This window comes from Chlorocebus sabaeus, chromosome 5, assembly GCF_047675955.1.
Source record: "Chlorocebus sabaeus isolate Y175 chromosome 5, mChlSab1.0.hap1, whole genome shotgun sequence".
Classification (NCBI taxonomy): Eukaryota; Metazoa; Chordata; class Mammalia; order Primates; family Cercopithecidae; genus Chlorocebus; species Chlorocebus sabaeus.
Genome location: NC_132908.1, coordinates 71,247,991 through 71,274,376, shown reverse-complemented (window position 1 = coordinate 71,274,376; position 26,386 = coordinate 71,247,991). Strand labels below are relative to the sequence as shown.

At 46.0% G+C, this 26,386-nt stretch overlaps 1 protein-coding gene and 1 pseudogene across 1 annotated transcript in view; both read left to right on the top strand.

Moving 5' to 3' along the window:
• RFWD3 (ring finger and WD repeat domain 3) overlaps window positions 1-11,758 on the top strand; it is a 46,761-nt gene extending 35,003 nt beyond the window's left edge. Inside the window, exons 10-13 of the mRNA XM_007993641.3 lie at window positions 1,090-1,266; window positions 3,888-4,102; window positions 6,318-6,529; window positions 9,107-11,758. Of these exons, the coding sequence (XP_007991832.2) occupies window positions 1,090-1,266; window positions 3,888-4,102; window positions 6,318-6,529; window positions 9,107-9,250 (748 nt within the window). The 3' untranslated portion in view covers window positions 9,251-11,758. The remainder of the gene's footprint in view (window positions 1-1,089; window positions 1,267-3,887; window positions 4,103-6,317; window positions 6,530-9,106) is intronic.
• Window positions 11,759-11,864: 106 nt separating this feature from the next.
• LOC140711695 (10 kDa heat shock protein, mitochondrial pseudogene) lies at window positions 11,865-22,258 on the top strand (annotated as a pseudogene).
• Window positions 22,259-26,386: the final 4,128 nt, after the last annotated feature.

Sequence of the window (26,386 nt, the reverse complement as noted above, 5' to 3'; positions counted from 1 at the left end):
CAGAAACCTGTAATCCTAGCTACCAGGGAGGCTGAGGCAGGAGAATCACTTGAACCTGGGAAGTGGAGGTTGCAGTGAGCCAAGATCAAGCTACTGCACTCCAGCCTGGGTGACAGAGCAAGGCTGTGTCTCAAAAAAAAAAAAAAGTAAATGAATAAATACATAAATAAATAAATAAAATTTAAAAATAAAGTTTGTGGAATGACAGGATGGAGGGACCTTTGGTACCTGACATCAGAGTCACCATACTAGGTTGGTACTGTTTACTCCTAGTCCTGGCCTGTTTCTTCTAGTCCTGGTCTGTTACCTGGACAATTCTGTGTAACAGAGATGTTCACCAAGCACTCAACTGCCCTTGGGTACCATGATGACTTCTTTTATACCCTTACTTAGTTACAGTGTTTCATCTGTCACATGCTCTGTGAGTACTGTGAACCAGATGTGAGTGTGCTCCATGCCTTTATAAGTATTGTTTTAAAAATAAGGTAGAAAAATGTTACATACCAAAGTGTTGGTTGGATTATTATTTATTTATTTATTTACGTATTTATTTTTGAGAGAGAGAGTGAGTCTTGCTCTGTCACCCAGGCTGGAGTGCAGCGGCACAATCTCGGCTCACTGCAACTTCCTCCTCCCGGGTTCAAGTGATTCTCCTGCCTCAGCCTCCCAAGTAGCTGGGATTACAGGTACACGCCACCACGCCCAGCTAATTTTTTGTATTTTTAGTAGAGATGGCGTTTCGCCATGTTGGCCAGGCTGGTCTCAAATTCCTGACCTCAAGTGTGATCTGTCTGCCTCAGACTTCCAAAGTGTGGCATTACAGGCATGAGCCACCATGCCCAGCCCCTTTAATTTATTATTTTACTTCTTTACAACTCACGAGGAAAACCTGTGACCCCCAAAACAAATGTTATGGAATTCAAAGGAGTTACCTGGGCAGATCCTAGAAAAAATAGGAAATCCAGATAGTTTGGGTATATGAATGTGTTCTCGGTAAGGGTTAATGATCATTTAAATGATAATCTTTACATCTTTGCCATGTATTTGATTTTCTTAATGCAGTTGTAAAAGTCTTTTGTAACTCCACAGCCTGGAGACAAATACTGTGGTCCAGACTTACAATGCTGGACGTCCTGTCTGGAGCTGTTGCTGGTGTCTTGATGAGACTAACTACATCTATGCTGGACTGGCCAATGGTTCAATTCTGGTATATGACGTGCGGAACACGAGCAGTCATGTGCAGGAGTTAGTAGCTCAGAAAGCCAGGTAGGGAGCCACTCATTCTTTTCCTGGTGGTAGCAACTGTCTCTTGGCTTATTATTGTGTTAATTGTCTCTTCAGAGGGTGTTACACAGTTGGTCAGAAATCCTTACAGTTTTTTGTTTTGTTTTGTTTTTTTGTTTTTTTTGTTTTTTTTTTTTTGAGACGGAGTCTTGCTCTGTCACCCAGGCTGGAGTGCAGTAGCCGGATCTCAGCTCACTGCAAGCTTCACCTCCCAGGTTTACGCCATTCTCCTGCCTCAGCCTCCCGAGTAGCTAGGACTACAGGTGCGCGCCATGTCACCCGGCTAGTTTTTTTTTCTGTATTTTTTTAGTAGGGACGAGGTTTCACCGTGTTAGCCAGGATGGTCTGGATCTCCTGACCTCGTGATCCACCCGTCTCGGCCTCCCAAAGTGCTGGGATTACAGGCTTGAGCCACCGCGCCCGGCCAGTCCTTACAGTTTTTGAAGATCCACTTGATCTTACTTCAGAATTAATAACATTCTTATTAACAAGAATTTGTATTCATGATATTTCATATGACGGAGAGTTTTGGTACAAGTATAGCCAGGTTCATAGTCAGTAATCATCTAACATGGCAAAACAGAGTCAGATCTATGTTCAGAACCTAGCTCCACTACTTAGAAGTTGAGTGACCTTAGTTGTGTTTCTTGGCCCACTGTGAGCTTAATCTGTAAAATCTGGTCAATATAGACTTGCTTTAATAGCCACATGTCACCGGGCGCGATGGCTCACGCCTGTAATCCCAGCACTTTGGGAAGACAAGACGGACAGATCACAAGGTCAGGAATTCAAGACCAGCCTGACCAACATGGTGAAACCCTGTCTGTACTAAAAATTCAAAAAAAAATTAGGCATGCGTGGTGGCGCATGCCTGTAATCCCAGCTACTGAGGAGACTGAGGCAGAAGAATCTCTTGAATCTAGGAGGTGGAGGTTGCAGTGAGCCGAGATCGCACCATTGCACTCCAACCTGGATGACAGAGTGAGATGCCGTCTCAAAAAAAACCATAGCCACGTGTCTAGCACATAGGAAGAGATCAGTTAAGGATAGCATAATCAAAAGTGATTTAAAACTTCCCCAATCCAAAGCTAAACCAACTTGTTTGAAAATACTGTATTATTATTATTTATCATTTAATCCAGTTGTGAGATTGAGAAGTTTATAAAGTCAGCCCAAGTTCTGAGGATGGATGGCCACCAGCACCACTCTGTTTTAGAATGTGTTGAGCTGCCCTGTATTTATAAAGTTCTCAGAAGGGGAGTAGGGTCTGTGACCTGACCAAAATGAAAAGTATCTTAACAGATAATTTACGTTTCCAATTGGATATATTAAAAAAGAGCAAGGAGAGCCAAACATAGATATCACTAAAGTAATAATTATTTACTGAAACCTAGGCCCAAATAGAGTAGACAGTAAAATACGGCAAGGTTTTTTTGTTTGTTTGTTTTTGGTGGTGGTGGTGGTGGTGGTTTTCTATTTTTTTAAGACGGTGTCTCACTCTCACCCAGGCTAGAGTGCAGTGGCACAGTCTTGGCTCACTGCATCCTCCACCTCCCGAGTAGCTGGGACTACCAACATGCACCACCACACCTGACTAACTTTTGTATTTTTAGTAGAGATGGGGTTTCACCATGTTGGCCAGGCTAGTCTCAAACCTGTTACCTCAAGTGATTCTCCCACCTCGGCTTCCCAAAGTGCTGGGATTACAGCTGTGATCCACCATGCCCAGCCAAACACAGCAAGTTTTAAAATAGCAAGGAAAAAATACTTGTATGTATTGTTCATTTTTATTTGTGTTTACTTTGATTACCTTTATTGTGACAGGGAAAATGAAATAAAACAGGCAAGTAGACTTCGGCAACTTTGGCATGAACGAGTTCACAGCAGAAATGAGTTCATAGGAACACAGTCTGAAGGAAGATATTTCTGAGAGAATTCTTGGCGCATAGTCCTGGTCATATATGCTTGCAGAAGGAAATTTAGAAAATCTAAAACGGTCCTGTTTCTGAATTAAAATGTAGCTGCTTTTAGCTGTATTTTAATTGTGGGGTCTGTCATCATCTACAACTTGAGATCTTTATTTTGTTATGTATATAAGCTTTGTTTCTTTCCTAACTTTTCTCATGTGGCTAAACCCATTTCCAGAAGCTTCACATCAGTCAAACTTCCTAGTAATTGTGATCTTGTATCCCTTAAATTTCCTAGTTCTTTTTTTCCTTTTCTTTTCTTTTTTTTTTTTTTTCCTTTTTGTGGAGAACGGGGTCTCACTATATTACCCAGGCAGGTCTCGAACTCCTGGGCTCAAGCTATCCTACCGCCTCTGCCTCCCTAAGAGCTGGGATTACAGGCGTGAGCCACCGCGCCCGGCTTTCCTTTTCTTTTAGAGCATCTAGTATCTCCCCTGAAATTAGTTTCAGAATATTATATGATGTCCTTTTGTTTCTACAGAGAGGGTTGCTAATTTTTATCAGATGTCAGAGGATAGTGACTAAAGGTGTTTAACCTCTGTAGAGGTGGGAATGTGCTTGAGGGTTACTGGTAGTGGGGTCTGGAGCCGTCCGAGTTTTGGAATGTGAGATACAGTTTCCTTACTTTCCTTTCAGATGCCCACTGGTCTCCTTGTCATACATGTCCAGAGCTGCCTCAGCTGCATTTCCATATGGTGGGGTGCTGGCTGGAACCTTGGAGGATGCTTCATTCTGGGAACAGAAAACGGACTTTTCTCATTGGCCTCATGTACTGCCCTTGGAGCCAGGGGGCTGCATAGACTTCCAGACAGAGAACAGCTCCCGGCACTGTCTTGTGACCTACAGGCCTGGTGAGTAGTACCGGGGTCTCCTATGGTTTATTTGGGAGCACAGTGGTAGAGAAGAGGGAAGGAGAGTTCGATCCTACCCTTTGGGTGGCTGTGGTACTGCTTACAGACTAACAAGATACGTTGTAGCTCTTGCTTCTACAGGGAGGATGGTGGCTTCAAGCTCCCCCACAGAGCCTGCCTCCCTGCTCCTTACATGTGAGGACTGGAGCATATTCTGCCAGGTACTCCTGGAAGTGAATTAGCCACTTAGGAGCCCCTACAACTTAGAACAGTAGTAGAAGGAGGGGGCCAGCTCTAGGTCGTTGAGGCATCTTGAGATCACTTTCTTTTTTTTTTTTTTTTTTTTTTTTGAGACGGAGTCTCGCTCTGTCGCCCACGCTGGAGTGCAGTGGCGCAATCTCGGCTCACTGCAAGCTCCGCCTCCTGGGTTCACGCCATTCTCCTGCCTCAGCCTCCCGAGTAGCTGGGACTACAGGCGCCCGCCACTGCGCCCGGCTAATTTTTTCTATTTTTAGTAGAGACGGGGTTTCACCATGGTCTCGATCTCCTGACCTTGTGATCCGCCCGCCTCGGCCTCCCAAAGTGCTGGGATTACAGGCATGAGCCACCGCGCCCGGCCGAGATCACTTTCATATCTTCTGCCTGCCTCTCACTTCCCCTGAGAGAAAGGTCCAGATTAGGGCAGCCATGTAGTAGCCCGGCTGGCATATTGTCTATTCCTCCTTATTTGGGCCGACAAAGGTAAATAAGGGGAAATGGACAACAATGGTTGTGTGGGTCCAGCCAGCTGAACATCTTTGCCTCTGGAATCAGAGGTGGAACCCGTAACAGCAGACTGTGCTTCATTCACAGGTTCTTTCTAGGCTAAGCGTCATGAATCTAAATTCCTGGTAAACTGTACTGATGGTCAGTGTTGTAGGTTTTTTCTTTCTAACGTAGTCTTGAGGTCTCTGTCAGGAGAGTGGCTATAAACTGTAGCCCTGTCCTGCCAAACTCTAGGGAGTTCGTTGTGGGTGTTCATAGTGTACCTTTCACAGGATACTCCTTTGTCCTGGCAGATGGCCTAACACCTGCCTGACTCATGACCAGGTGTCCCTCTCACAGGAAACTTGTTTATACTGGCAGGTACCCTTGTGATGCTTGTCTGACCTGTGTCCAGTTCATTTCCCTTGAGATAGTGACTCTCTACAAGAGCCCTGATTAGGAAAGACGTTAGGTTCAGGTGTGTTGGTCAGGTGAGACATAAAGGAGGCAATGCGCAAAACACAGGAAATAACGGAATCAGCTTACTTGACAGATCCCACAGAGAAGAGGGCAGCATGCTTCAGGGGCCAGTGGGAAGAAGGGGGAGCCATCCAGGACAGGCCTGCTCCCTTAGGGGTGGGGTAGGGGTAGAGGGGAGGGACAAGTGGGCTATATTTCCAACCTCTGCTCAGGGAAGGGATGTTTTAACTAGACCAAAGTTGACAGGGTACATCTAGGTTTCAGATAATTTATGCTAGTCCTAAAAACAGATACTGAGGTCACAACTGTATTAAGCAAATTATAACAGTCAGGCAGATGTATAGTCAGAGTTAGTCGTTAAATGCTCACACTTCTCCTAGTTGTGGGTGGGTCTACTCATGTTTTTAAGTTTTGTTTGAGCTGAGAAACATCTCAGTAGCACTTCAGACCCTTTGGCTCTTCGTCATCCCACAGCTCTGCTGTCTCCAAGACTGTGATTTGCTGTGACTGGTATACAAAGCCTGGGGGTCCTATTTTGTTCTCTGGCTTTTGTTTGCCTCCCAGCAGAATTTCAGATACATGTTTCCCTTTCTGTAATAGCCTGCTTTCACTTTATAAAAATGTGCAGTCCCAGGGGCTAATGAGGTTCTCACTGGGGGAAGGGAAAAACCTTTTACTGAGAATTCTTAAGAGAGAAATCCCCCAGCAGAGGTCTGGCAGGAGACTGATTTTACTAAAACAGGTAACTCACTCTTAGAATTGTTTTTCTCTTAAGCAAAAAGCGACTGTAGATAACTTGATTCCTAGCCTATGGTTCTAAATTTCACTGATGCTATGATACTGTTCTTTCATTTGTTTTGTAGCTGTTCTTGATGGTTAAGCATTTATGGCTTTTCCGTCCAACTAGGTTGTAAGCGTGTGAGGTTTGGGTACTTGGTTAATTTTTTGTGTAGCATCCCCATGGTGCAGCACTGATTTCTCTGTCCCATAGATAAAAATCACACCACCATACGAAGTGTGCTGATGGAAATGTCCTACCGACTGGATGACACTGGAAATCCAATCTGCTTCTGCCAGCCTGTACATACATTTTTTGGAGGACCCACTTGCAAACTGTTGACCAAAAATGCCATTTTCCAAAGCCCAGAGAATGATGGCAACATCCTGGTGTGTACTGGGGATGAAGCAGCAAATTCTGCCCTGGTGAGCCTGTTATTTTTTACTTTCATATGAAAAGTAGTTTTGCTTAAAATATTGGTAAGGGAGGCCGGGCGCGGTGGCTCAAGCCTGTAATCCCAGCACTTTGGGAGGCCGAGACGGGCGGATCACAAGGTCAGGAGATCGAGACCATCCTGGCTAACCTGGTGAAACCTCGTCTCTACTAAAAAATACAAAAAACTAGCCGGGCGAGGTGGCGGGCGCCTGTAGTCCCAGCTACTCAGGAGGCTGAGGCAGGAGAATAGCATAAACCCGGGAGGCGGAGGTTGCAGTGAGCTGAGATCTGGCCACTGCACTCCAGTCTGGGCAACAGAGCGAGACTCCGTCTCAAAAAAAAAAAAAAAAAAAAAAAAAAAATATTGGTAAGGGAAAACGTGAACATTTTTTTACAGAAGCTCATAAAGCAAAAAAGTATAAGTTCTGCTCTGTAATCCCACATACCCGCATATGTGTGTATGTGAGGTTGCTTGGTTTACATATGCTTTCCATACTGCTTTGTAGGTCTTGACTCACTGCTGCAACCTCTACCTGCTGAGTTCAAGTGATTCTCCTGCCTCAGCCTCCTGAGTAGCTGGGATTACAGGCACCCACCACCACACCCAACTGATTTTTGTATTTTTAGTAGAGACAGGGTTTCACCGTGTTGACCAGGCTGGTCTTGAACTCCTGACCTCAAGTGATCCACCAGCCTCGGCCTCCCAAAGTGCTGGGATTATAGATGTGAACCATCGTACCCAGCTGAGATGTTCTTGAACCTGAGTCTAATTAAGTCGTAGAGTAGCACTGTCCAATACAGTCACACTAGTCATATGAGCACTTAAAGTGTGCTTAGTGCAAAGGAAGAACTTAATGTTTTACTTTATTTTTAATCAAGTTAAATATAAACTTATGTGACTAGAGGCCACCATATTGTATAGTGCCACTCTAGAAGCTAGCGCTAAGTTTCATTGACTGGAGTTGCAGGGAATAGAGGAGAACAAGTTTAATGATAGCACAGAAAGTATATACACAAGTCCAGGTTGTGGGCGTTCTGTAAGACAGCTGATCCGGCTTCCACAAGAAGTCAATGGCAGAAGAAAAAAGGTGGGATCACAGGCGTGAGCCATGACGCCCGGCCCGTCCTTTTTTTTTTTTTTTTAAAACAGATGCATACTTTTTTTTTTTTTTCTTGAGACAGTCTCGCTCTGTTACCCAGGCCGGAATGCGGTGGCGCAGTCTCGGCTCACTGCCACCTCTGCCTCCCAGGTTCAAGCAATTATTGTGCCTCAGCTTCCCAAGTAGCTGGGTGCACACCATCATACCCGGCTAATTTTTGTATTTTTAGTAGAGACGGGGTTTTGCCATGTTTCCCAGGCTGGTCTCAAATTCCTGGGCTCAAGCAGTCTTCTCACCTCAGCCTCACAAACTGCTAGGATTACAAGCATGAGCCACCGTGCCTGGTCATACTTTTTTTTTTTTTTTTTTTTTTTTGAGACAGAGTCTCGCTCTGTTGCCCAGGCTGGAGTGCAGAGGCGCAATCTTGGCTTATTGCAACATCCACCTCTGGGTTCAAGTGATTCTTGTGCTTCAGCCTCCCAAGTAGCTGGAACTATGGGTGTGTGCCACCATGCCCGGCTGACTCTACTTTTTAATACTTTAAAATATTTTTCTTTTTTAGGAGACAGTATCTTGCTTAGTCCAGACTGGAGGGCAGTAGTGTGATGACGGCTCACTGCAGTCTCAAACTCCTCAGCTTAAGCAATCCTCTTTTACACTTTCTTGAGTAGCTGGGACTGCAGGCATGCACCACCACACCTGGCTAATTTTTTAATTTCTTGTAGAGATGAGAATCTTGCTATATTGCCCCAGCTGGTCTCTATCTCCTATCCTTAAGCTGTCGTCCCATCTCAGACTCCCAAAGTGTTAGAATTACAGGTGTGAGACACCATGCCTGGCCAACGCGGTGGCTCACTCCTGTAATCCCAGCACTTTGGGAGGCTAAGGTGGATGGATCACGTGAGGTCAGGAGTTCAAGACCAGCCTGGCCAACATGGTGAAACCCCATCTGTACTAAAATACAAGAAAATTAGCGGGGTGTGGTGGCAGGCACTGTAGTCCCAGCTACTTGAGAGGCTGAGGCAGGAGAATCACTTGAACCCAGGAGGCAGATGTTGCAGTGAGCCAAGATTGCGCCACAGCACTGCAACCTGGGCGACAAGAGCGAGACTCTGTCTCAAGAAAAAAAAAAGGTGAGTTCCATGAGGGCAAAGACAAGGACTTTATTTTTAATTTACCTTTCTGTCCCTAGAAGAGCCTGACACATAGATTGAATGAATGGAAGCTGGGCTTTATTTTCAGATCCACTTACAGGTAGACTAATTGCTGATTACAGTAGGTGAGGCTGTATCTGAACTATGTCAGGTGTGCTGGCTTTGAGCAACCTTGCAAAGGTTAGGGATGGCCTGTTTTGCTCTCCAGGTAGTGTTCTCTCTGCAGCCTTTTAGACTTGTTTGATGATGAAGAAAGGAAGTCCCTTCGTGTACTGACTGGGTCCTGAACGTTCCCTCTGCTTGCGTTCTTTAGCTGTGGGATGCTGCCAGTGGCTCGTTGCTCCAGGACCTACAGACCGATCAGCCTGTCTTGGACATCTGCCCATTTGAGGTGAACCATAACAGCTACTTGGCTACCTTAACAGAGAAGATGGTCCACATCTATAAGTGGGAGTGACCGTGGTCTTGAAACCTTGAAGGCCTGCTGCTGGTTAAATGTTGTTTGCTAGCACCTAGCAGTCCCAAGCAAGATCCCTGTTTATTTTCTGCGGCCTAGAACATTGGGGATCATGGTTTGTTTGCATTAATATGATTCTAGGACTTTAGGTCACGGAGACACTACAGATTGTGTATCTGTTATGTCCACTAAAAGAGTAATTGGTGGGTACTTTATCTACATTATCCATTTCTTGGGTTTAAAGCCTTCATTTACCATTATTGTATGTTGGAAATTCTTATTTTCTTTATTTTCTCTGTGACTTTCTGGACCTTAGAGAGTGTTCTCTCATCATCTAGGATGTAAGTAGACATCAAGCATTTTGTGGGGGATATGACATCCCATCTGAGTTGTCCTGTCACTTAGGTATCCTTGAAGGGACTAACCATTGTCTTGATACTGATTTGATGCAACGTAGATGTAAAAGAGTATTATTCAGTTGAACACAAGAGGGCACTGTAAAACCTTGTGTCCGGTTTATTTCTGACCTTGAAGGCTGACAATCTTTTAGTAGCTTGTCTCATCGCCACAGAAGTGTGTGATAGAGCACACCTGGGTGTGCCTTGTGGCAACAACACTTGTGTTCCAGGTGTGAAGTGATGGGACATTGGCAGGCCCAGTGATGGAAGCAGCTAGTGAACTATTCTCTTTGCTGATGCGTAGCGCATTAAGTTTATTGCTTTGTGAAGGGTAAGGAAAGAGGCCAGTTGTTTGAGTGGTGGGGAAAATTTTGTTTTTTCTAGCCAGCGTAGGAACTCAGGATTGGTTTTATTAAGCTAGTGCTTTGAAGAACACTATCTCTTGCCAGGAAAAGATGAGTGATAGGTCAAAGGTTTTACTTGAGTCTCCCCTAGATATCAGGAGAAAAGACATAAAAGAATTTACAAAAGCTATTCAGACTGCTGTTAAAAACATGAGAATAACTTGTCTCCCATTTTGAGAGAGTTCCTATCTAAATAAAGCCAATCCCTCAGACTGAGGGGCTGTTCTTAAGTGCTCTTTATACATTCCAGGTAAAGCCTTCCCCATGTGAAGCTGATGTTTGATTCCACTTTCCTCTGATTTGCCTCCCTAACCTTTTCTAAGGCTCAGTTTGTATTTCTTTGACTTGCCTCAGACTACTTGACCAAACCACTGTCCACAACAGAATATGCTTCAAGATGTGGGCAGGTCAGTGTCCTGTTCATGGGAGAAAATGGCTAACAATCTGATTTTCTCAAATGATTGCTGAAGAGTTGTTACCGTTTTTATTATAAACACTTCTGACCTGTCAATTCAAGAGCTGTTTCTAGGATCTTTCTCTCCAGCAAGGGGTTGTTGCAGTAGATTTCCCCAGAGTTCCAAGTTTTAGTTTTGCCTTTTAATGACCCTTTGATATTTTAGGACATAATTTTTTTCTTTTTAAAATTTTTTATAGAAATAGATGTTTCACTATGTTGTCCAGACTGGTCTTGAACTCCTGGCCGCAAGCAATTCTCCCGTCTCGGCCTCCTAAAGTGCCAAGATTATAGGCATGAGCCACTGTACCCGGCCCCTATTTGAAGACATATTTTGTAAAAACTAGCTTCTAGAACCTGAGAAAAGCTCTTTTCTCCAAGGAGATATTCCTTTTGATATGTTAATGATTAATGATTAAGAGTGGCTGCCCAGGCTGCAAGTTTCAGTGGCAGAATAGGATTGGAATTAAAAAGCAGAACTCATCTGGTTTCAGCAGATTGCCACCAAGAGGATGCAGGTGGTCAGGCCCCAACTGGCTTTGTCTTTGGCCCTGGGCAGGGTTAGGATTTCACTTGCTTTGAAGTACCTGATGCTGATTGATTCCCCTAAAAGTAGGAAGCAAGAGACTTAACTATGAGGGACATTAGGTGAATCCTAAGTCTCACCAGTCCTTGCATTAGTACATTAAATTTGGATATTTTGGAAGCAAATTCATAGGACCGTGACTGATTTCTCCAAAGAAAAAAACCTTGTCTAGCCTCACCAACATGGTGAAACCCCATCTCTACTAAAAATACAAAATTAACTGGGCGCAGTGGTGAGCACGCCTATAGTCCCAGCTACTCAGGAGGCTGAGGCAGTAGAATTGCTTGAACCTGGGAGGCAGAGGTTGCAGTGAGTCAAGATCACACCACTGCACTCCAGCCTGAGTGACAGAACAAGACTCCATCTCAAAAAAAAAATCCTTGACGCCATTCCCAGTCCCCGTTGTAGGACATCACATTTATAAATCCAGGCTTTAGTCTTCTGGGCTCCACCAGGCTCTGCCCCACCATATTCCTTTGTCACTACCTCTAAGGTTTTTTCCCCACTTGAGGATTTGGAGTTAAACGAACTCAAAATATCTTGTCATTGTATATATTCTTGCCCCTGCTTTGAAAAGAAGGCAATGGGAACTCTTGTTTATACCCTGTTTTAATGTTTCTGTTTTATGTTTTAATGTTAATATGAAAATAAAGAATTTGCTATGTATAGTGGCTCCTAGTGCCTTTTGTCTGACTTCTAGAGGCACGAACATGTCTGCCTCTTGGGAGAGGGATATAATCCCAACCTGGTAAATTTCTCCTCTTTTTTTTTTTTTTTTTTTTTTGAGACAGAGTCTTGCTCCATAGCCCTAGCTGGAGTGCAGTGGTGCCATCTCGTCTCACTGCAAACTCCGCCTCCTGGGTTCAAGAGATTCTCTTGCCTTAGCCCCCTGAGTAGTTGGGATTATAGGCGTGCGCCATCATGCTCGGCTAATTTTTGTATTTTTAGTAGAGACGAGTTTCAGCATTTTGGTCAGGCTGGTCTCGAATTCCTGACCTTGTGATCCGCCTGCCTCAGTCTCCCAAAGTGCTAGGATTACAGGCATGAGCCACCATGCCCGGCCTTCTTTTTCTTTTTTTTAACTGAGTCTCTCTCTGTTGTCCCAGGCTGGAGCACAGTGGTCAGTCTCAGCTCACTGCAGCCTTCTGCCTCATTCCTCCTGAGTACCTGGGATTACAGGTGCCTGCAACAATACCTGGCTTACTTCTCTATTTTTAGGAGAGATGAGCCCCCTCACCCAGCCATAGATTTTCTCTTTTTCACACTAATAAAGTGGTTGAGGCTTTTGCTTGCAGTTCTGTTTTGCTATTGCCAATGGAAAGTGATATGTTTGCCTCTTAACCCTGTTTCCTGGCCGTGTGGCTCACGCCTGTAATCCCAGTACTTTGGGAGCCAAAGGTGGGCAGATCACCTGAGGTCAGGAGTTCAAGGTCAGCCTGGCTAACATGGTGAAACCTCGTCTCTACTAAATGATACAAAAATTGGCTGGTTGTAGTGGTGGGCGCCTGTAATCCCAGCTACTCGGGGCTGAGGCAGGAGAATTGCTTGAACCCGGGAGGCAGAGGTTGCAGTTAGCCGAGATCATACCACTGTACTCTAGCCTGGGTGAAAAAGCGAGACTCCGTCTCAAAAAAAAAAAAAAAAATGCCCTCGTCATGTGTCTATTTAGTCTATTTACTCTCAGATCTAGGGATCTACATTTCCCAGACTCTTGCCTGCTGGCTTCCTGCTAGTTTGAGTCCAGGAGACTGTAAAGTGGGAGGAAGGGAGAGGAGGACTTTTGTTTCCTTTATTTCTTCTAGTCATTGGCAGCACTTCTGACCATGGCAGCAGCAGTGGGCAAGCATGGGTTTCAGGGTTCCTGCTCAGCACAGTTCTGGCCACCTGCCTCAGTTTCTTTGTTCTGTTTGAGTTTAAGAATCTTTGTTGCCATAAATCATGGTGCTCTGCAATTAGGCTGGAAAGGCTGAAAATATTTTCCAGTTTCTAGCTGAACAGCAAATGGAGTATACTGGATTCCAGGAGAACTGAATCCATAGGTATAAGCTTACTAACTTCATGGAGCCTGATGCTCTAAGGGACAATGACAGAGGTCCTAGGATAGAAGTAAACCCCAAATTACAAAACCGAACACCATTGTTAGTGAAATTCTGAAAAAAAATTTTTATAAGAAACGGGGTCTGACTGTCACTCAGTCTAGAGTGCAGTGGCACTGTCCTATCTCTGCATCCTCAAACTCACGGGCTGGGGTAATCCTGTCTCCTCAACCTCCTGAGTAGCTGGGACTGTAGTTGTGGACCACTCTGCCCAGCAAATTTTTTTTTGTTGTTGTTGTTTTTTGGTAGAGACAGGGGTCTTGCTTTGTTGCCCAACTGGTCTCAAACTTCTAGTTCAAGCAATCCTCCCGCTTCCGCTTCCCAAGACATTGGGATTGCAGATATGAGCCACCATGCCTGGCCAGAATTCTGAAAATAGACATTTGTTTGTCCTTATTCTTAGTCAACATATGTTTGTTGGTAAAAATCTCTGCTGTTTTGTTTTATCTCTTTATAGTTTAATATATTAAGTAATGTCTTAGTAAATATGTATTACTAATAAGTAATTCTTAATGTTATAGAGTACGTATTATTATTCTACCTTACAGGGGAAGAAACAGGTTAAAAATCCTAATAAAGGCTGGGTGCGGTGGCTCATGCCTGTAATCCCAGCACTTTGGGAAGCCAAGGAGGGTGGATCACTTGAGGTCAGGAGTTCGAGACCAGCCTGGCCAACATGGCGTAGCCCCATCTCTACTAAAAATACAAAAATTAGCTGGGCATGGTGGCCAGTAATCCCAGCTTCTTTTTTTTTTTCTTTAGATGGAGTCTCGCTCTTTCGCCCAGGTGCCTGTAGTCCCAGCTAATCGGGAGGCTGAGGTGGGAGAATGGCATGAACCCGGGGCGGGGCAGAGCTTGCAGTGCGCCGAGATCGCGCCACTGCACTCCAGCCTGGGTGACACAGCGAGACCTCATCTCAAAAAAGAGAGTGGCATGGCTACTGACGCAGGCCCATTTCTGGAAGACTCAGTGACAGGTAACTTTTGCATGAGGACTGTCCTATGGCCTTGGCCAACTTTCTTTTTTGTTTTTTTGAGAGTTTCACTCTTGTCTCCCAGGCTGGAGTGCAATGGCGCGATCTTGGCTCACTGTAACCTCCGCCTCCCGGGTTCAAGTGATTCTCCTCCTTCAGCCTCCCGAGGAGCTGGGAATACAGGTATGCATGCACCACCACACCCGGATAATTTTTTGTGTGTTTTTAGCAGAGACCGGGTTTTCTCCATATTGGTCAGGCTGGTCTCGAACTCCCCACCTCAGGTGATCTGCCCACCTTGGCCTCCCAAAGTGCCGGGATTACAGGCGTGAGCCACTGCGCCCAGCCTTGGCCAACTTTCTTAGAAATGAATTTCAGTTTAAGATGAGTCTTAGGTGTTTCCACCGAATCCTCCTGTCCTTCCTTCCCTTCCTTTGTACTTCACACAGTGTTGGACCTGCATCATGGGCACATGGCTCTCTCAGCCACCTCATTTTTCCTACAACTGTTGCCCCTAATAAATTTCTTGCATAGCTAATCCCTTTTTGTTGTCTGCTTCCTGGCAGACCTGGACTCACACAAGTAGTGCCAGGAATGTTCCAAGAAAACAGGTGGTAAGACAGGCTGATTGGGGCCCCAGAATAATAAAGACCTGGTGGCAATGTTTAACTGCCAGAAGCCAGGAGACCACAATTACCACCATTACCAGCAAGATCAAACGAGATGACCAAGGGCCAGATGTGGTGGCTCATGCCTATAATTCCAACGCTTTGGGAGGCCAAGGCAGGAGGATCACTTGAGGTCAGGAGTTCGAGACTAGCTTAGCCAATATGTTGAAACCCTGTCTGTATTAAAAATACAAAAATTTGCCAGGTGGGGTGGCTCATGCCTGTAATCCCAGCACCTTGGGAGACCGAAGCAGGAGGATCACGAGGTTATGAGATCAAGACCATCCTGGCTAACACGGTGAAACCCCATCTCTACTAAAAATACAAAAAATTAGCCGGGTGTGGTGGCACACGCCTGTAGTCCCAGCTACTCGGTAGGCTGAGGCAGGAGAATCGCTTGAACCTAGGAGGCAGAGGTTGCAGTGAGCTGAGATGGTGCCACTGCACTCCAGCGTGGGTGACAGAGCGAGACTCCATCTCAAAAAAAATTAATAATAAAATGGCAACCAAGGGGTCTTGACGAGCGGGGAGTATAGAGATAGTTAATAAAGGATAACATCACCCAAGACCAGCAAGGGAACTATTCAACATCTATAGCCAATAAGGTCCACAAGAATGGAGGAAAAACCAGGTGCGGTGGCTCACGCCTGTAATCCCAGCACTTTGGGAGGCCGAGGCAGGCAGATCACAAGGTCAGGAGATTGAGACCATCCTGGCTAACATGGTGAAACCCCATCTCTACTAAAAATACAAAAAAAATTAGCTGGGCGTGGTGGTGGGCACCTGTAGTCGCAGCTACTCAGGAGGCTGAGGTAGGAGAATGGCGTGAACCTGGGAGGCGGAGCTTGCAGTGAGTGGAGATCGTGCCACTGCACTCCAGCCTGGACAACTGAATGAGACTCCATCTCAAAAAAGAAAAAAAAAAGAATGGAGGAACAGGAGGCTAAGGGTGGTCACCAGTAAGTCCTGCTCCTTTGCCCAGTTTCTAGATCTGAGCTTTTTTTTTTTTTTTCAGACAGAGTCTCAGTCATCCAGCCTAGAGTGCAGAGGTGCAATCTTGGCTCACTGCAACCTCTACTTCCAAAGTTGAAGCGATTCTCCTGCCTCAGCCTCCTAAGTAGCTAGGACTACAGGTGTGCACCACCACGCCTGGCTAATTTTCATATTTTTAGAGAGACAGGGTTTCACCATGTTGGCCAGGATGGTCTCCATCTCTTGACCTCATGATCCGCCCACCTCAGCCTCCCAAAGTGCTGGGGTTACAGGTGTGAGCCACCACACCCTGCCCAATCTGAGCCAATTTTCAGATCTAGAATCCATTGATGAAAGTATTGGTCAGGAGCCTAACACCAAAGACCCTACCACACCATGGCACGAGGGTCCTCAGGCCTTCCCCAAAGGAACTCATGGCTACTTACTTGGGTGACTGTACAGTGGCAAAAGGGAAATAACCAAACATTTTGAAGACTATTGGACACAGACTTAAAGGTGAAATTGATCATCAGAGGCCTAAAACATCATTATAGTCCCCCTGGCCTATAAGGGCCAGTTAATAAATGGACTCTTGGCTAAAGTGGTAAAATAGGGCTCTCAGCTCACTGGATGTATGGACCTACCCAGAGATTTACATAGTCCCCAAATATATAACTGAAAGTGACCTGGAATATTGTATTTCTGGTCTGTGGAGCAGGAGCTGTCATGGGCAGGAAAGGGCAGATGTAAACCTGTGAAATTGCTCCCTACCCCTGACTAAAATATGTTACAAACAATGTTCTGAGGCCGGGCACAGTGGCTGTAATCCCAGCACTTTAGGAGGCCAAAGTGGGCAGATCACCTGAAGTCAGGAGTTTGAGACCAGCCTGCCCAACATGGTGAAGCCCTGTCTCTACTAAAAATACAAAAATTAGCTGGGCATGGTGGCAGGTCCCTGTAATCCCAGCTACTCAGGAGGCTGAGGCAGGAGAATCGCTTGAACCTGGGAGGCAGAGGTTGCAGTGAGCCAAGATCGCGCCATTGCACTCCAGCCTGGGGGACAAGAGCAAGACTTCGTCTCAAAAATAAATAAATAAATAAAAACAATTTTCCAAGAGTACAAGTCTGAGGTGGAGGGAGTCATGGCAAGACAGGCGTTTAGAAAGTTTCTTCCACTCTTTGAGCAAGTACTGTTGAAAGGAGCGCTGCTGAAACTGTAACCAAAGGAGGCATTATGCTTCCAGAAAAATCTCAAGGAAAAGTATTGCAAGCAATAGTAGTCACTGTTGGATCGGGTTCTAAAGGAAAGGGTGGAGAGATTCAGCCAGTTACCATGAAAGGTGGAGATAAAGTTCTTCTTCCAGACTATGGAGGCACCAAAGTAGTTATAGATGACAAGGATTATTTCCTATTTAGAGATGGTGACATTCTTGAAAAGTACGTAGACTGAAATAAGACACTATTGAAATGGCATCAGCATGAAGCTGCCTGTTCCACTGAAGTTCTGAAATCTTTCTTTTTTTTTTTTTTTGAGACGGAGTCTGGCTCTGTCGCCCAGGCTGGAGTGCAGTGGTGCAATCTCGGATCATTGCAAGCTCCGCCTCCCGGGTTCATGGCACTCTCCTGCCTCAGCCTCCCAAGTAGCTGGAACTACAGGCGCCCGCCGCCACGCCCGGCTTATTTTTTGTATTTTTATTAACGACGGGGCTGAAATCTTTCATCATGTAAATAATTTTCGTATCTCTCTTTTATAATAAACATGATAACTAATGACAAAAAATATGTTCCATTGGGAGGATGGGGATTTGTGAAGATTAGAGTCACCATTAAAGACCTAAAGAATGCAAGGGTGGTTCTGAAAGATGGTGGAGAGTGAAAACTTTTCCCAATTGGTGGAAATGCTGGCTATGCTCTTAGTCATTCCACTTTGTGTGTAAGATGAGAATATATACATATTCCTGGACAAAGTCCAATGGCCTGGCCTGGAGTAGAGGCACATGGATGAACATATGGGAGTGGGTACAATATATAAATATTTTTGTATCGCTTAATAATGCCCATCAGAAAGCCTCCACTACAAAAAGGCACTGAACAACCAAGTAAGCAAAATGACACCGCTAATTGACATGAGCTAGCCTGTAGCTCCTCCAGACCTGACATGCTGGACACGTGAAAAGAGCAGCCATAGCTCAGTAGCATCATGGACTCCCACTCACCAAGGTACATCCGGCTACTGCTGCCTCTGAATGTCCAACTTGTCAGCAACAGAGAGCAACACTGAGTCTTTTTTTTTTTTTTTTTTTTGAGACAGAGTCTTCCTCTGTCGCCAGACTGGAGTACCGTGGCATGATCTCGGCTCACTGCAACCTCTGCCTCCCAGGTTCAAGCGATTCTCCTGCCTCAGTCTCCTGAGTAGCTGGGATTACAGGTGTGCGTCACCATACCTGGCTAATGTTTGTATTTTTAGTAGAGACGGGGTTTCACCATGTTGGTCAGGATGGTCTTGATCTCTTGACTTTGTGATCTGCCCGCCTCAGCCTCCCAAAGTGCTGGGATTACAGACTTGAGCCACCGTGCCCGGCCTGCAACACTGAGTCTTTGAAAGGCACGTTTCTAAAGAAGACCAAGCAGCCGCTTGGTGGCAAGTCAGCTACATTTGGCTTCTTCCATCTGCAAAGGCCATTTTATCCTCACAGTGATAGACTGCCTATTCTGGGTATGGGTTTGCCTTTCTCACTCTCAGAATGTCAGCCAGTGGTATGCCTGATTGACACACAGCATTGCATCTGGTGCATGGGACCCTATCAACAGTGAACGGACCCATGACCATGAGGCTGCTGGTCATATCCTATACCACACCATCCATAAGCAGCCAACTAATAAAATCCTGTTGATGACCTTTTAAAGGGACAGCTGAAGCACTAGCTGAGAACATTCTGAAAGATAGGATGCAGATCTTCAGGATGCAGCGCTAAGTTAGAGACTGTGCTAATTCCTGATAGGAAAATTACATGGGTCCAGGTGCCAGGCATGACCCCACTTACTGTCACTCCTGATGACCCAGGTGATTTTTGTGCTTCCCATCCCAGCAATTCTGAGCCCTGCATGGTCGAAGGTCCTGGGTTCCTACAGGAAGCGCACTTTGCTAGGTGACGCAGCAAGGGTTCTAATGAACTACAAGTTACGGCTGCCACCAGGGCACTTTGGACTCCTCGAGCACGCCCAGAGACCAGTATGTGAGAAAAGGACTCCCCATATTGGCAGTAGTAATTAACCCTCATCAACAGGAGGCAGTAGGGTTGCTTTTATATAATGGGGACGGGGGAAACACCCAAGTGATCCATGCGGGTGCCTGCTGGCGCCTCCTGGCCCTTCTGTAACTGAAGAGACATGCATAGCAACACCACACCACACTGTATGATGACAAAGACCACCGGCAGCACCACCCCAGGAATGAAGGTTTGTGTCACATCACCAGGTAAGCCACCAAGACTTCTGAAGTAATAGCTGAGTGTAAAATAAATTCAGAATGGAGCAAGGAGAGGATGAATAGCAACTGAGGTCTGAGATCAATTGCAATGATGAATGTTAGTTTATCCCACTAACCTCCTTCTTTTGAAGTTTTTCTCACAGAAAGAGAAGCCCATGGGAACTATGGCTTAGCTGCTCACCAAACTTGAACAGAGAAGTAAATCTGTGAAACAGAAAGGGTGGAATAGAGTGGTCATGAAATACGCTTCTCAAATCTCCAACCATGAGGAATGTAATTGACCAATGGTCCCAGCTGTTGTGCTCTGAAACCCATCATTGTGTTCACTCTGAGGCCATACTCCCTAAAGGTTACTCCTAGCCAATCTCTGAACTTGGCAGAGATGCTACGGCAGAGATGTTCCCATTTCTGGGAGGATTTACTTCTTTTTTCTCTTAAGGCAGAGTCTCGCTCTGTCGCCCAGCCTGGAGTGCAGTGTCATGATCTCGACTCACGGCAACTTCCACCTCCCAAGTTCAAGCAATTCTCCTGCCTCAGCCTCCAGAGTAGCTGGGATTATGGGCATGTGCCACCACGCCTGGCTGATTTTTGTATTTTTAGCAGAGATGGGGTTTCGCCATGTTGGCCAGCTGGTCTTGAACTCCTGACCTCAAGTAATCCACCCACCTCGGCCTCCCAAAGTGCTGGGTTTAGAGATGTGAGCCACTGAGCTGGCCTGGCCTTACTCCAATTAAGTGTTTTGCATGGCTTATCTTACCTGGAGAGTGCTTGTTGGAGAACCCAGAACAACACACCAGCAGGCAGTGGTGGAGCAGATAGTGGAACCGGCCAGTCCAGACTGGTTCTCCTAACCACAGTGCCATCCCCAAAGCAGGTGATACATAGGACTGCTCCAAAAATAATTGCTGATTAAGTGAATGAAAATAAAAATGACAATGTTGACAAGGAGTTAATTTTCCCAGGGGAAAACAGAAATGTTGAGACTTGGGGGAAGGGCATTAACGGGTAACAAAAAAATTTCAGGGTAAAAGTGTTAAAACTTTATGGGTCAATGTTACTTCTGTTTGATTTTTGAGATCTGGATATGGCAAAGGTCAGGAAGTTGCCTGAGGAAAAGAAGTCTACCAGAGCAGGCATGCACTAGACCGACAGTAGCCAAAGAGCAGCAGGGACCAGTGCTGGGTTAGTTGTTAGGGGTGGCCCAGGCCTGTAATCTCAGCACTTTGGGAGGTTGAGGCAGGAGGATTGCTTGAGCCTAGGAGTTTGAGACCAGCCTGAGCAACAGCACAACCTCATCTCTACTAAAAAAAAATTTTATTTAGCCAGGTATGGTGGCACGCAGCTATAGTCCTTGCTACTTGGGAGACTGAGATAGGCAAGATCTCTTAGGCCCAGGAAGTCAAGACTGCAGTGAGCTGTGAAGCTGTGATTGTGCCACTGCACTCCAGCCTGGGCAACAGAGCAAGATCCTGTCTCGAAAAAAAAAGAGAAGGCCGGGCGCAGTGGCTCACGCCTGTAATCCCAGCACTTTGGGAGGCTGAGGCGGGTGAATCATGAGGTCAGGAGATCGAGACCATCCTGGCTAACATGGTGAAACCCCGTCTCTACTAAAAACACAAAAAATTAGCTGGGCATGGTGGCAGGCACCTGGAGTCCCAGCTACTGGGGAGACTGAGGCAGGAGAATGGCGTGAACCTGGGAGGCAGAGCTTGCAGTGAGCCGAGATTGCACCACTGCGCTGCAGCCTGGTGACAGAGAGAGACTCCATCTCAGAAAAAAAGAAAAAGGAAAAAGAAACTTTTGAAAATTGTTCCTGGTGGCCAGGCGCGGTGGCTCACGCCTGTAATCTCAGCACTTTGGGAGGCTGAGGCGGGCGGATCATGAGGTCAAGAGATAGAGACCATCCTGACCAACATGGTGAAACCCCGTTTCTACTAAAAATACAAAAATTAGCTGGGCGTGGTGGTGCATGCCTGTAGTCCCAGCTACTGGGGAGGTTGATCCAGGAGAATCGCTTGAACCTGGGAGGCAGAGGTTGCAGTGAGCTGAGATTATGCGACTGCACTCCAACCTGGTGACAGAGCAAGATTCCATCGCAAAAAAAAAAAAAAAAAAAAAGAAAAAGAAAATTGCTCCTGGTGATGCAGCTGCCCAGTCAAGTTTCAGAAAAGATTCCTCTACTTTGAAAGCTGCCACAATTTTCAAATGAGAAAGATGGTAAGAAATGGGAGAAAGTGCTCTGCCCAACCTCCTCTTTTCACTTTGTTTATGCAGTAAGTGAGGAAAGGCAAGAGAGGGCTTCAGGAAAATATGACCCTTTCAGCAACTCTCCAATAGCAGGAGGCAGCTTGACCGATCCAGCATGACTTCAGATGCTCCCTGTGTGCCCAAATCATGGTTAGTGCTGTATGGGTAATTGTGAGGTATGGGCAGGCACGGTGGCTCACGCCTGTAATCCCAGAACTTTGGGAGGCTGAGGCGGGCGGATCATGAGGTCAGGAGATCGAGACCATCCTGGCTAACATGGTGAAACCCCATCTCTACCAAAAAATACAAAGAAAAAAATTAGCTGGGTGTGGTGGCGGGTGCCTGTAGTCCCAGCTACTTGGGATGCTGAGGCAGGAGAATGGCGTGAACCCGGGAGGCGGAGCTTGCAGTGAGCTGAGATAGCGCCACTGCACTCCAACCTGGGCGAAAGAGCGAGACTCTGTCTCAAAAAAAAAAAAAAAGATTCTCCCGCCTCAGCCTCCCGAGTAACTGTGACTACAGGCACTTGCCACCACACCCAGCTACTTTTTTGTATTTTTAGTAGAGACAGGGTTTCACTGTCTTGGCCAGGTCTCAAACTCCTGGCCTCAGGTGATCCCCCCCACCTCGGCCTCCCAAATTGCTGGGATTATAGGCATGAGCCACTGCACCCGGACAGACTGTTTTTTCTCTTCATTATCATTACACTTACACATTCATGTGTTGTTTTAGTGTTCACCCTAAGCTCTTGGGCCTAGCAATTCTAATCTGCATCCTTGATTACATGCTATGTGCTATGGGAGTCACATATTTTAGTTTTACATGTGTTCTTTTTTTTTTTTTTTTTTTTTTTGAGACGGAGTCTCGCTCTGTCGCCCAGGCTGGAGTGCAGTGGCCGGATCTCTGCTCACTGCAAGCTCCGCCTCCCGGGTTCACGCCATTCTCCTGCCTCAGCCTCCCGAGTAGCTGGGACTACAGGCGCCCGCCACCTCGCCCGGCTAGTTTTTTGTATTTTTTTAGTAGAGACGGGGTTTCACCGGGTTAGCCAGGATGGTCTCGATCTCCTGACCTCGTGATCCGCCCGTCTCGGCCTCCCAAAGTGCTGGGATTACAGGCTTGAGCCACCGCGCCCGGCCCTTACATGTGTTCTAAATCTCTCATTATGGTTGTCTAAAACAATTAGTATTATTAATTGTCCCCATATTGACCTTTTCAGTGCTCCTATTTCTTCCTGCAGTCCTAGGCTACAAATGGGATCACTTGCCGTCAGCCTAGGGTAATGCAGATCAGCTGGCAATGAATTCACTCAGCTTTTGTATGCTGAAAATGTCTTTATTTTACCTCCTTTAAAAAAGATAGAACTAATTGTATTTTTAAAAATTTTGGCCGGGCGCAGTGGCTCACGCCTGTAATCCCAGCACTTTGGGAGGCCAAGGTGGGCAGATCACGAGGTCAGGAGATCGAGACCATCCTGGCTAACAGGGTGAAAACCTCGTCCCTACTAAAAATACAAAAAATTAGTCAGGTGCTGTGGCGGGCGCCTATAGTCCCAGCTACTCGGGAGGCTGAGGCAGGAGAATGGCGTGAACCCGGGAGGCGGAGCTTGCAGTGAGCTGAGATCCAGCCACTGCACTCCAGCCTGGGCAACAGAGTGAGACTCTGTCTCAAAAAAAAAAAAAAAAAAAAATTTTTGTATCAACATAAAATTCACCGTTTTAACTTTTTTTCTTCTTTTTTCTTTTTTTGAGACAAGGGCTCTTTTTTTGGAGACGGGAGCTCTGTCACTCAGGCTGGAGTGCAGTGGCACAATCATATCTCACTGCAGCCTCAGACCCTGGACTGAAGTCATTTTCCCACCTCAGCCTCCCGAATAGCTGGGACCACAGGAATGTGCCATCACGCTCAGCTAATTTTTTATTTTTGGTAGAGACAGGGTCTCACTATATTGCCCAGGCTGGTCTGGAACTCCTGGTGTCAAGTATTTCTCCTGCCTTAGAATCCCAAAGTACTGCGATTACAAGCGTGTGCCACTGCACGTGGTCTCCTGGAACTTCTTGAATCTGTAGGTTTATATTTTTCATCAGTGTGGGGGAAAACTCGTGGCATTGCCTCTTCAAATATTGAGCCTGCCCTATTCTCCTTCTCTCCTTTTGAGACTCTACAGTTTGACTGTGCCCTACATATCTCTTACACTATTTTTTAAATTCTTTTTTTCTGTTTTTTGTGTGTGTGTGTTTTCAAGATATTTTCTATTAACCTGTGGCCAGTTCACTAATTCTATCTTCTGCCACATCCAGCCTGCTGTTATAATCATATAACAAATTTTTATTTTTTATTTTTTATTTTTTTTGGGACAGAGTCTCACTCCGTCACCCAGGCTGGAGTGTGGTGGCACAATCTTGGCTCACTGCAAGCTCCACCTCCCAGGTTTACGCCATTCTCCTGCCTTAGCCTCCCAAGTAGCTGGGACTACAGGCGCCTGCCACCATGCCTGGTTAATTTTTGGTATTTTTAGTAGAGATGGGGTTTCACCGTGTTAGCCAGGATGGTCTCGATCTCCTGACCTCGTGATCTGCCCGCCTCAGCCTCCCAAAGTGCTGGGATTACAGGTGTGAGCAACCACGCCTGGCAAAATTTTTTTTTTTTTTTTTTTTGAGACGAAGTCTCACTCTATTGCCAGGCTGGAGTGTAGTGGTGCAATCTCAGCTTACTGCAATCTCCACCTTCCAGGCTCAAGTGATTCTTGTGCCTCAGCCTCCCAAGTAGCCATGACCAAGGCGCCCGCCACCACACCCAGCTAATTTTTGTATTTTTAGTACGTACGGGGTTTTGCCATGTTGGCCAGGCTGGTCTCGAACTCCTGGGCTCAAGTGATCTGCCAGCCTCAGCCTCCCAAAGCTCTGGGATTATAGGCATGAGCCACCGTGCCCTGCCCTCATATAATTTTAATTCAGTTCTAGAATGTCAATTTGATTTTTTTTTTTAATTTTTATTACGGTTTTGTTTTGTTTTGTTTTGACAGTCTTGCTCTGTTGCCCAGGCTGGAGTGCAGTGGCGTGATCTCGGCTCACTGCAAACTCCACCTCCTGGGTTCACGCCATTCTCCTGCCTCAGCCTCCTGAGTAGCTGGGACTACAGGTGCCCACGACCACGCTGGCTAATTTTTTTGTATTTTTAGTAGAGACGCGGTTTCCCCATGTTAGCCAGGATGGTCTCGATCTCCTGACCTTGTGATCTGCCTGCCTTGGCCTCCCAAAGTGCTGGAATTACAGGCATGAGCCACAGCGCCCGGCCTATTTATGTTTTTTGAGACAGAGTTTCACTCTTGTTGCCCAGGCTGGAGTGCAATGGCGTGATCTCAGCTCACTGCCAGCTCTGCCTCCCAGGTTCAAGTGATTATCCTGCCTCAGCCTCCCAAGTAGCTGGGATTACAGGCACCTGCCACCACGCCCAGCTAATTTTTTTGTATTTTTAGTGAGATGGGGTTTCACTATGTTGGCCAGACTGGTCTCAAACTCCTGACCTTAGGCGATCCACCCGCCTTGGCTTTCCAAAGTGCTATGATTACAGATACTAGCCACCGTGCCCGGCTCATTTGATTTTTTTGTTTGTTTTATTTTTAAACAGAGTTTTGGTCTTGTTGCCCAGACTGGAGTACAATGGCGTGATCTCAGCTCACTGCAACCTCCACTTCCCAGGTTCAAGCAATTCTGCTGTCTCAGCCTCCCAAGTAACTGGGATTACAGGCACATGCTACCATGCCTGGCTAATTTTTGTATATATCTTTTTATCTTTTTATCTGCATGGTCTCGCAATGAATCAAAAATTACAGAGGCTCTGGATGATGTAATCATTCTTCCAAAAAAGACTGAGGTTTTCTTCTTATGGACAGAGTAGTAGTGGATCACCGTGATCTCACTGAGGCACGTTTTAGGCTTTACTGGGTTTGGTTTATCATAGTTTTGCACTTTATTCTAGGGCAAGGTCTTTATTCCTAGGCTGTTGTTCTTTCTTGTGGGATGTGGCCTTTACTCCTAGGGTGTAGCCCTTTTGATGCCTCAGTTAAAAGCCCAGATTGTTTGCCAAGGCTTTTGTATCTTGGCAGGGTTTAAACTTTAACATCGATTTCCCCAGCACTTGTGTGGCTGCTGAAGCTTCTGTTCAGCTATTGCTCTCTCAGCTATTGTTTGCTTCTGTCTTTGTTAGAGTCTCATTCTGTGCATGCACAGTTAGGAGTCAGCCAGTGACGAGAAACATTTCTTCACAGATTTTTGGCTTTCTGGCTCTATCTCTGTGGTTTCTTAAGGGTCTGCAGTGTTTTGATCCTTGTCTCAGTCACTTTGGAGGCTGTGTTTTTTTAGCCCAATAAAGATTGTTACTTTCGGCCGGGTGCGGTGGCTCATGCCTGTAATTCCAGCACTTTGGGAGGCCGAGGAGGGCGAATCACGAGGTCAAGAGATCGAGACCATCCTGGCTAACATTTTAGTCTACTAAAAATACAAAAATTAGCTGGGCGTGGTGGCAGGTGCCTGTAGTCCCAATTACTTGGGAGGCTGAGGCAGGAGAATCATTTGAACCCAGGAGATGGAGGTTGCAGTGAGCCGAGATCCTGCCACTGTACTCCTTCCTGGCGACAGAGCAAGACTCCATCTCCAAAAAAAAAAAAAAGATTGTTACTTTCTAGAGCAGCTCAATTCCTCTCAGCCAAAATTTGGACAGTATGCTGAAAAAAAAAAAAAAAAAAAAAAAATTCTGAGGTCGGGTGTGGTGCCTCATGCCTGTAATTCTAGCACTTTGGGAGGCCGAGGCAGGTGAATCACCTAAGCTCAGGAGTTTGAGACCAGTCTG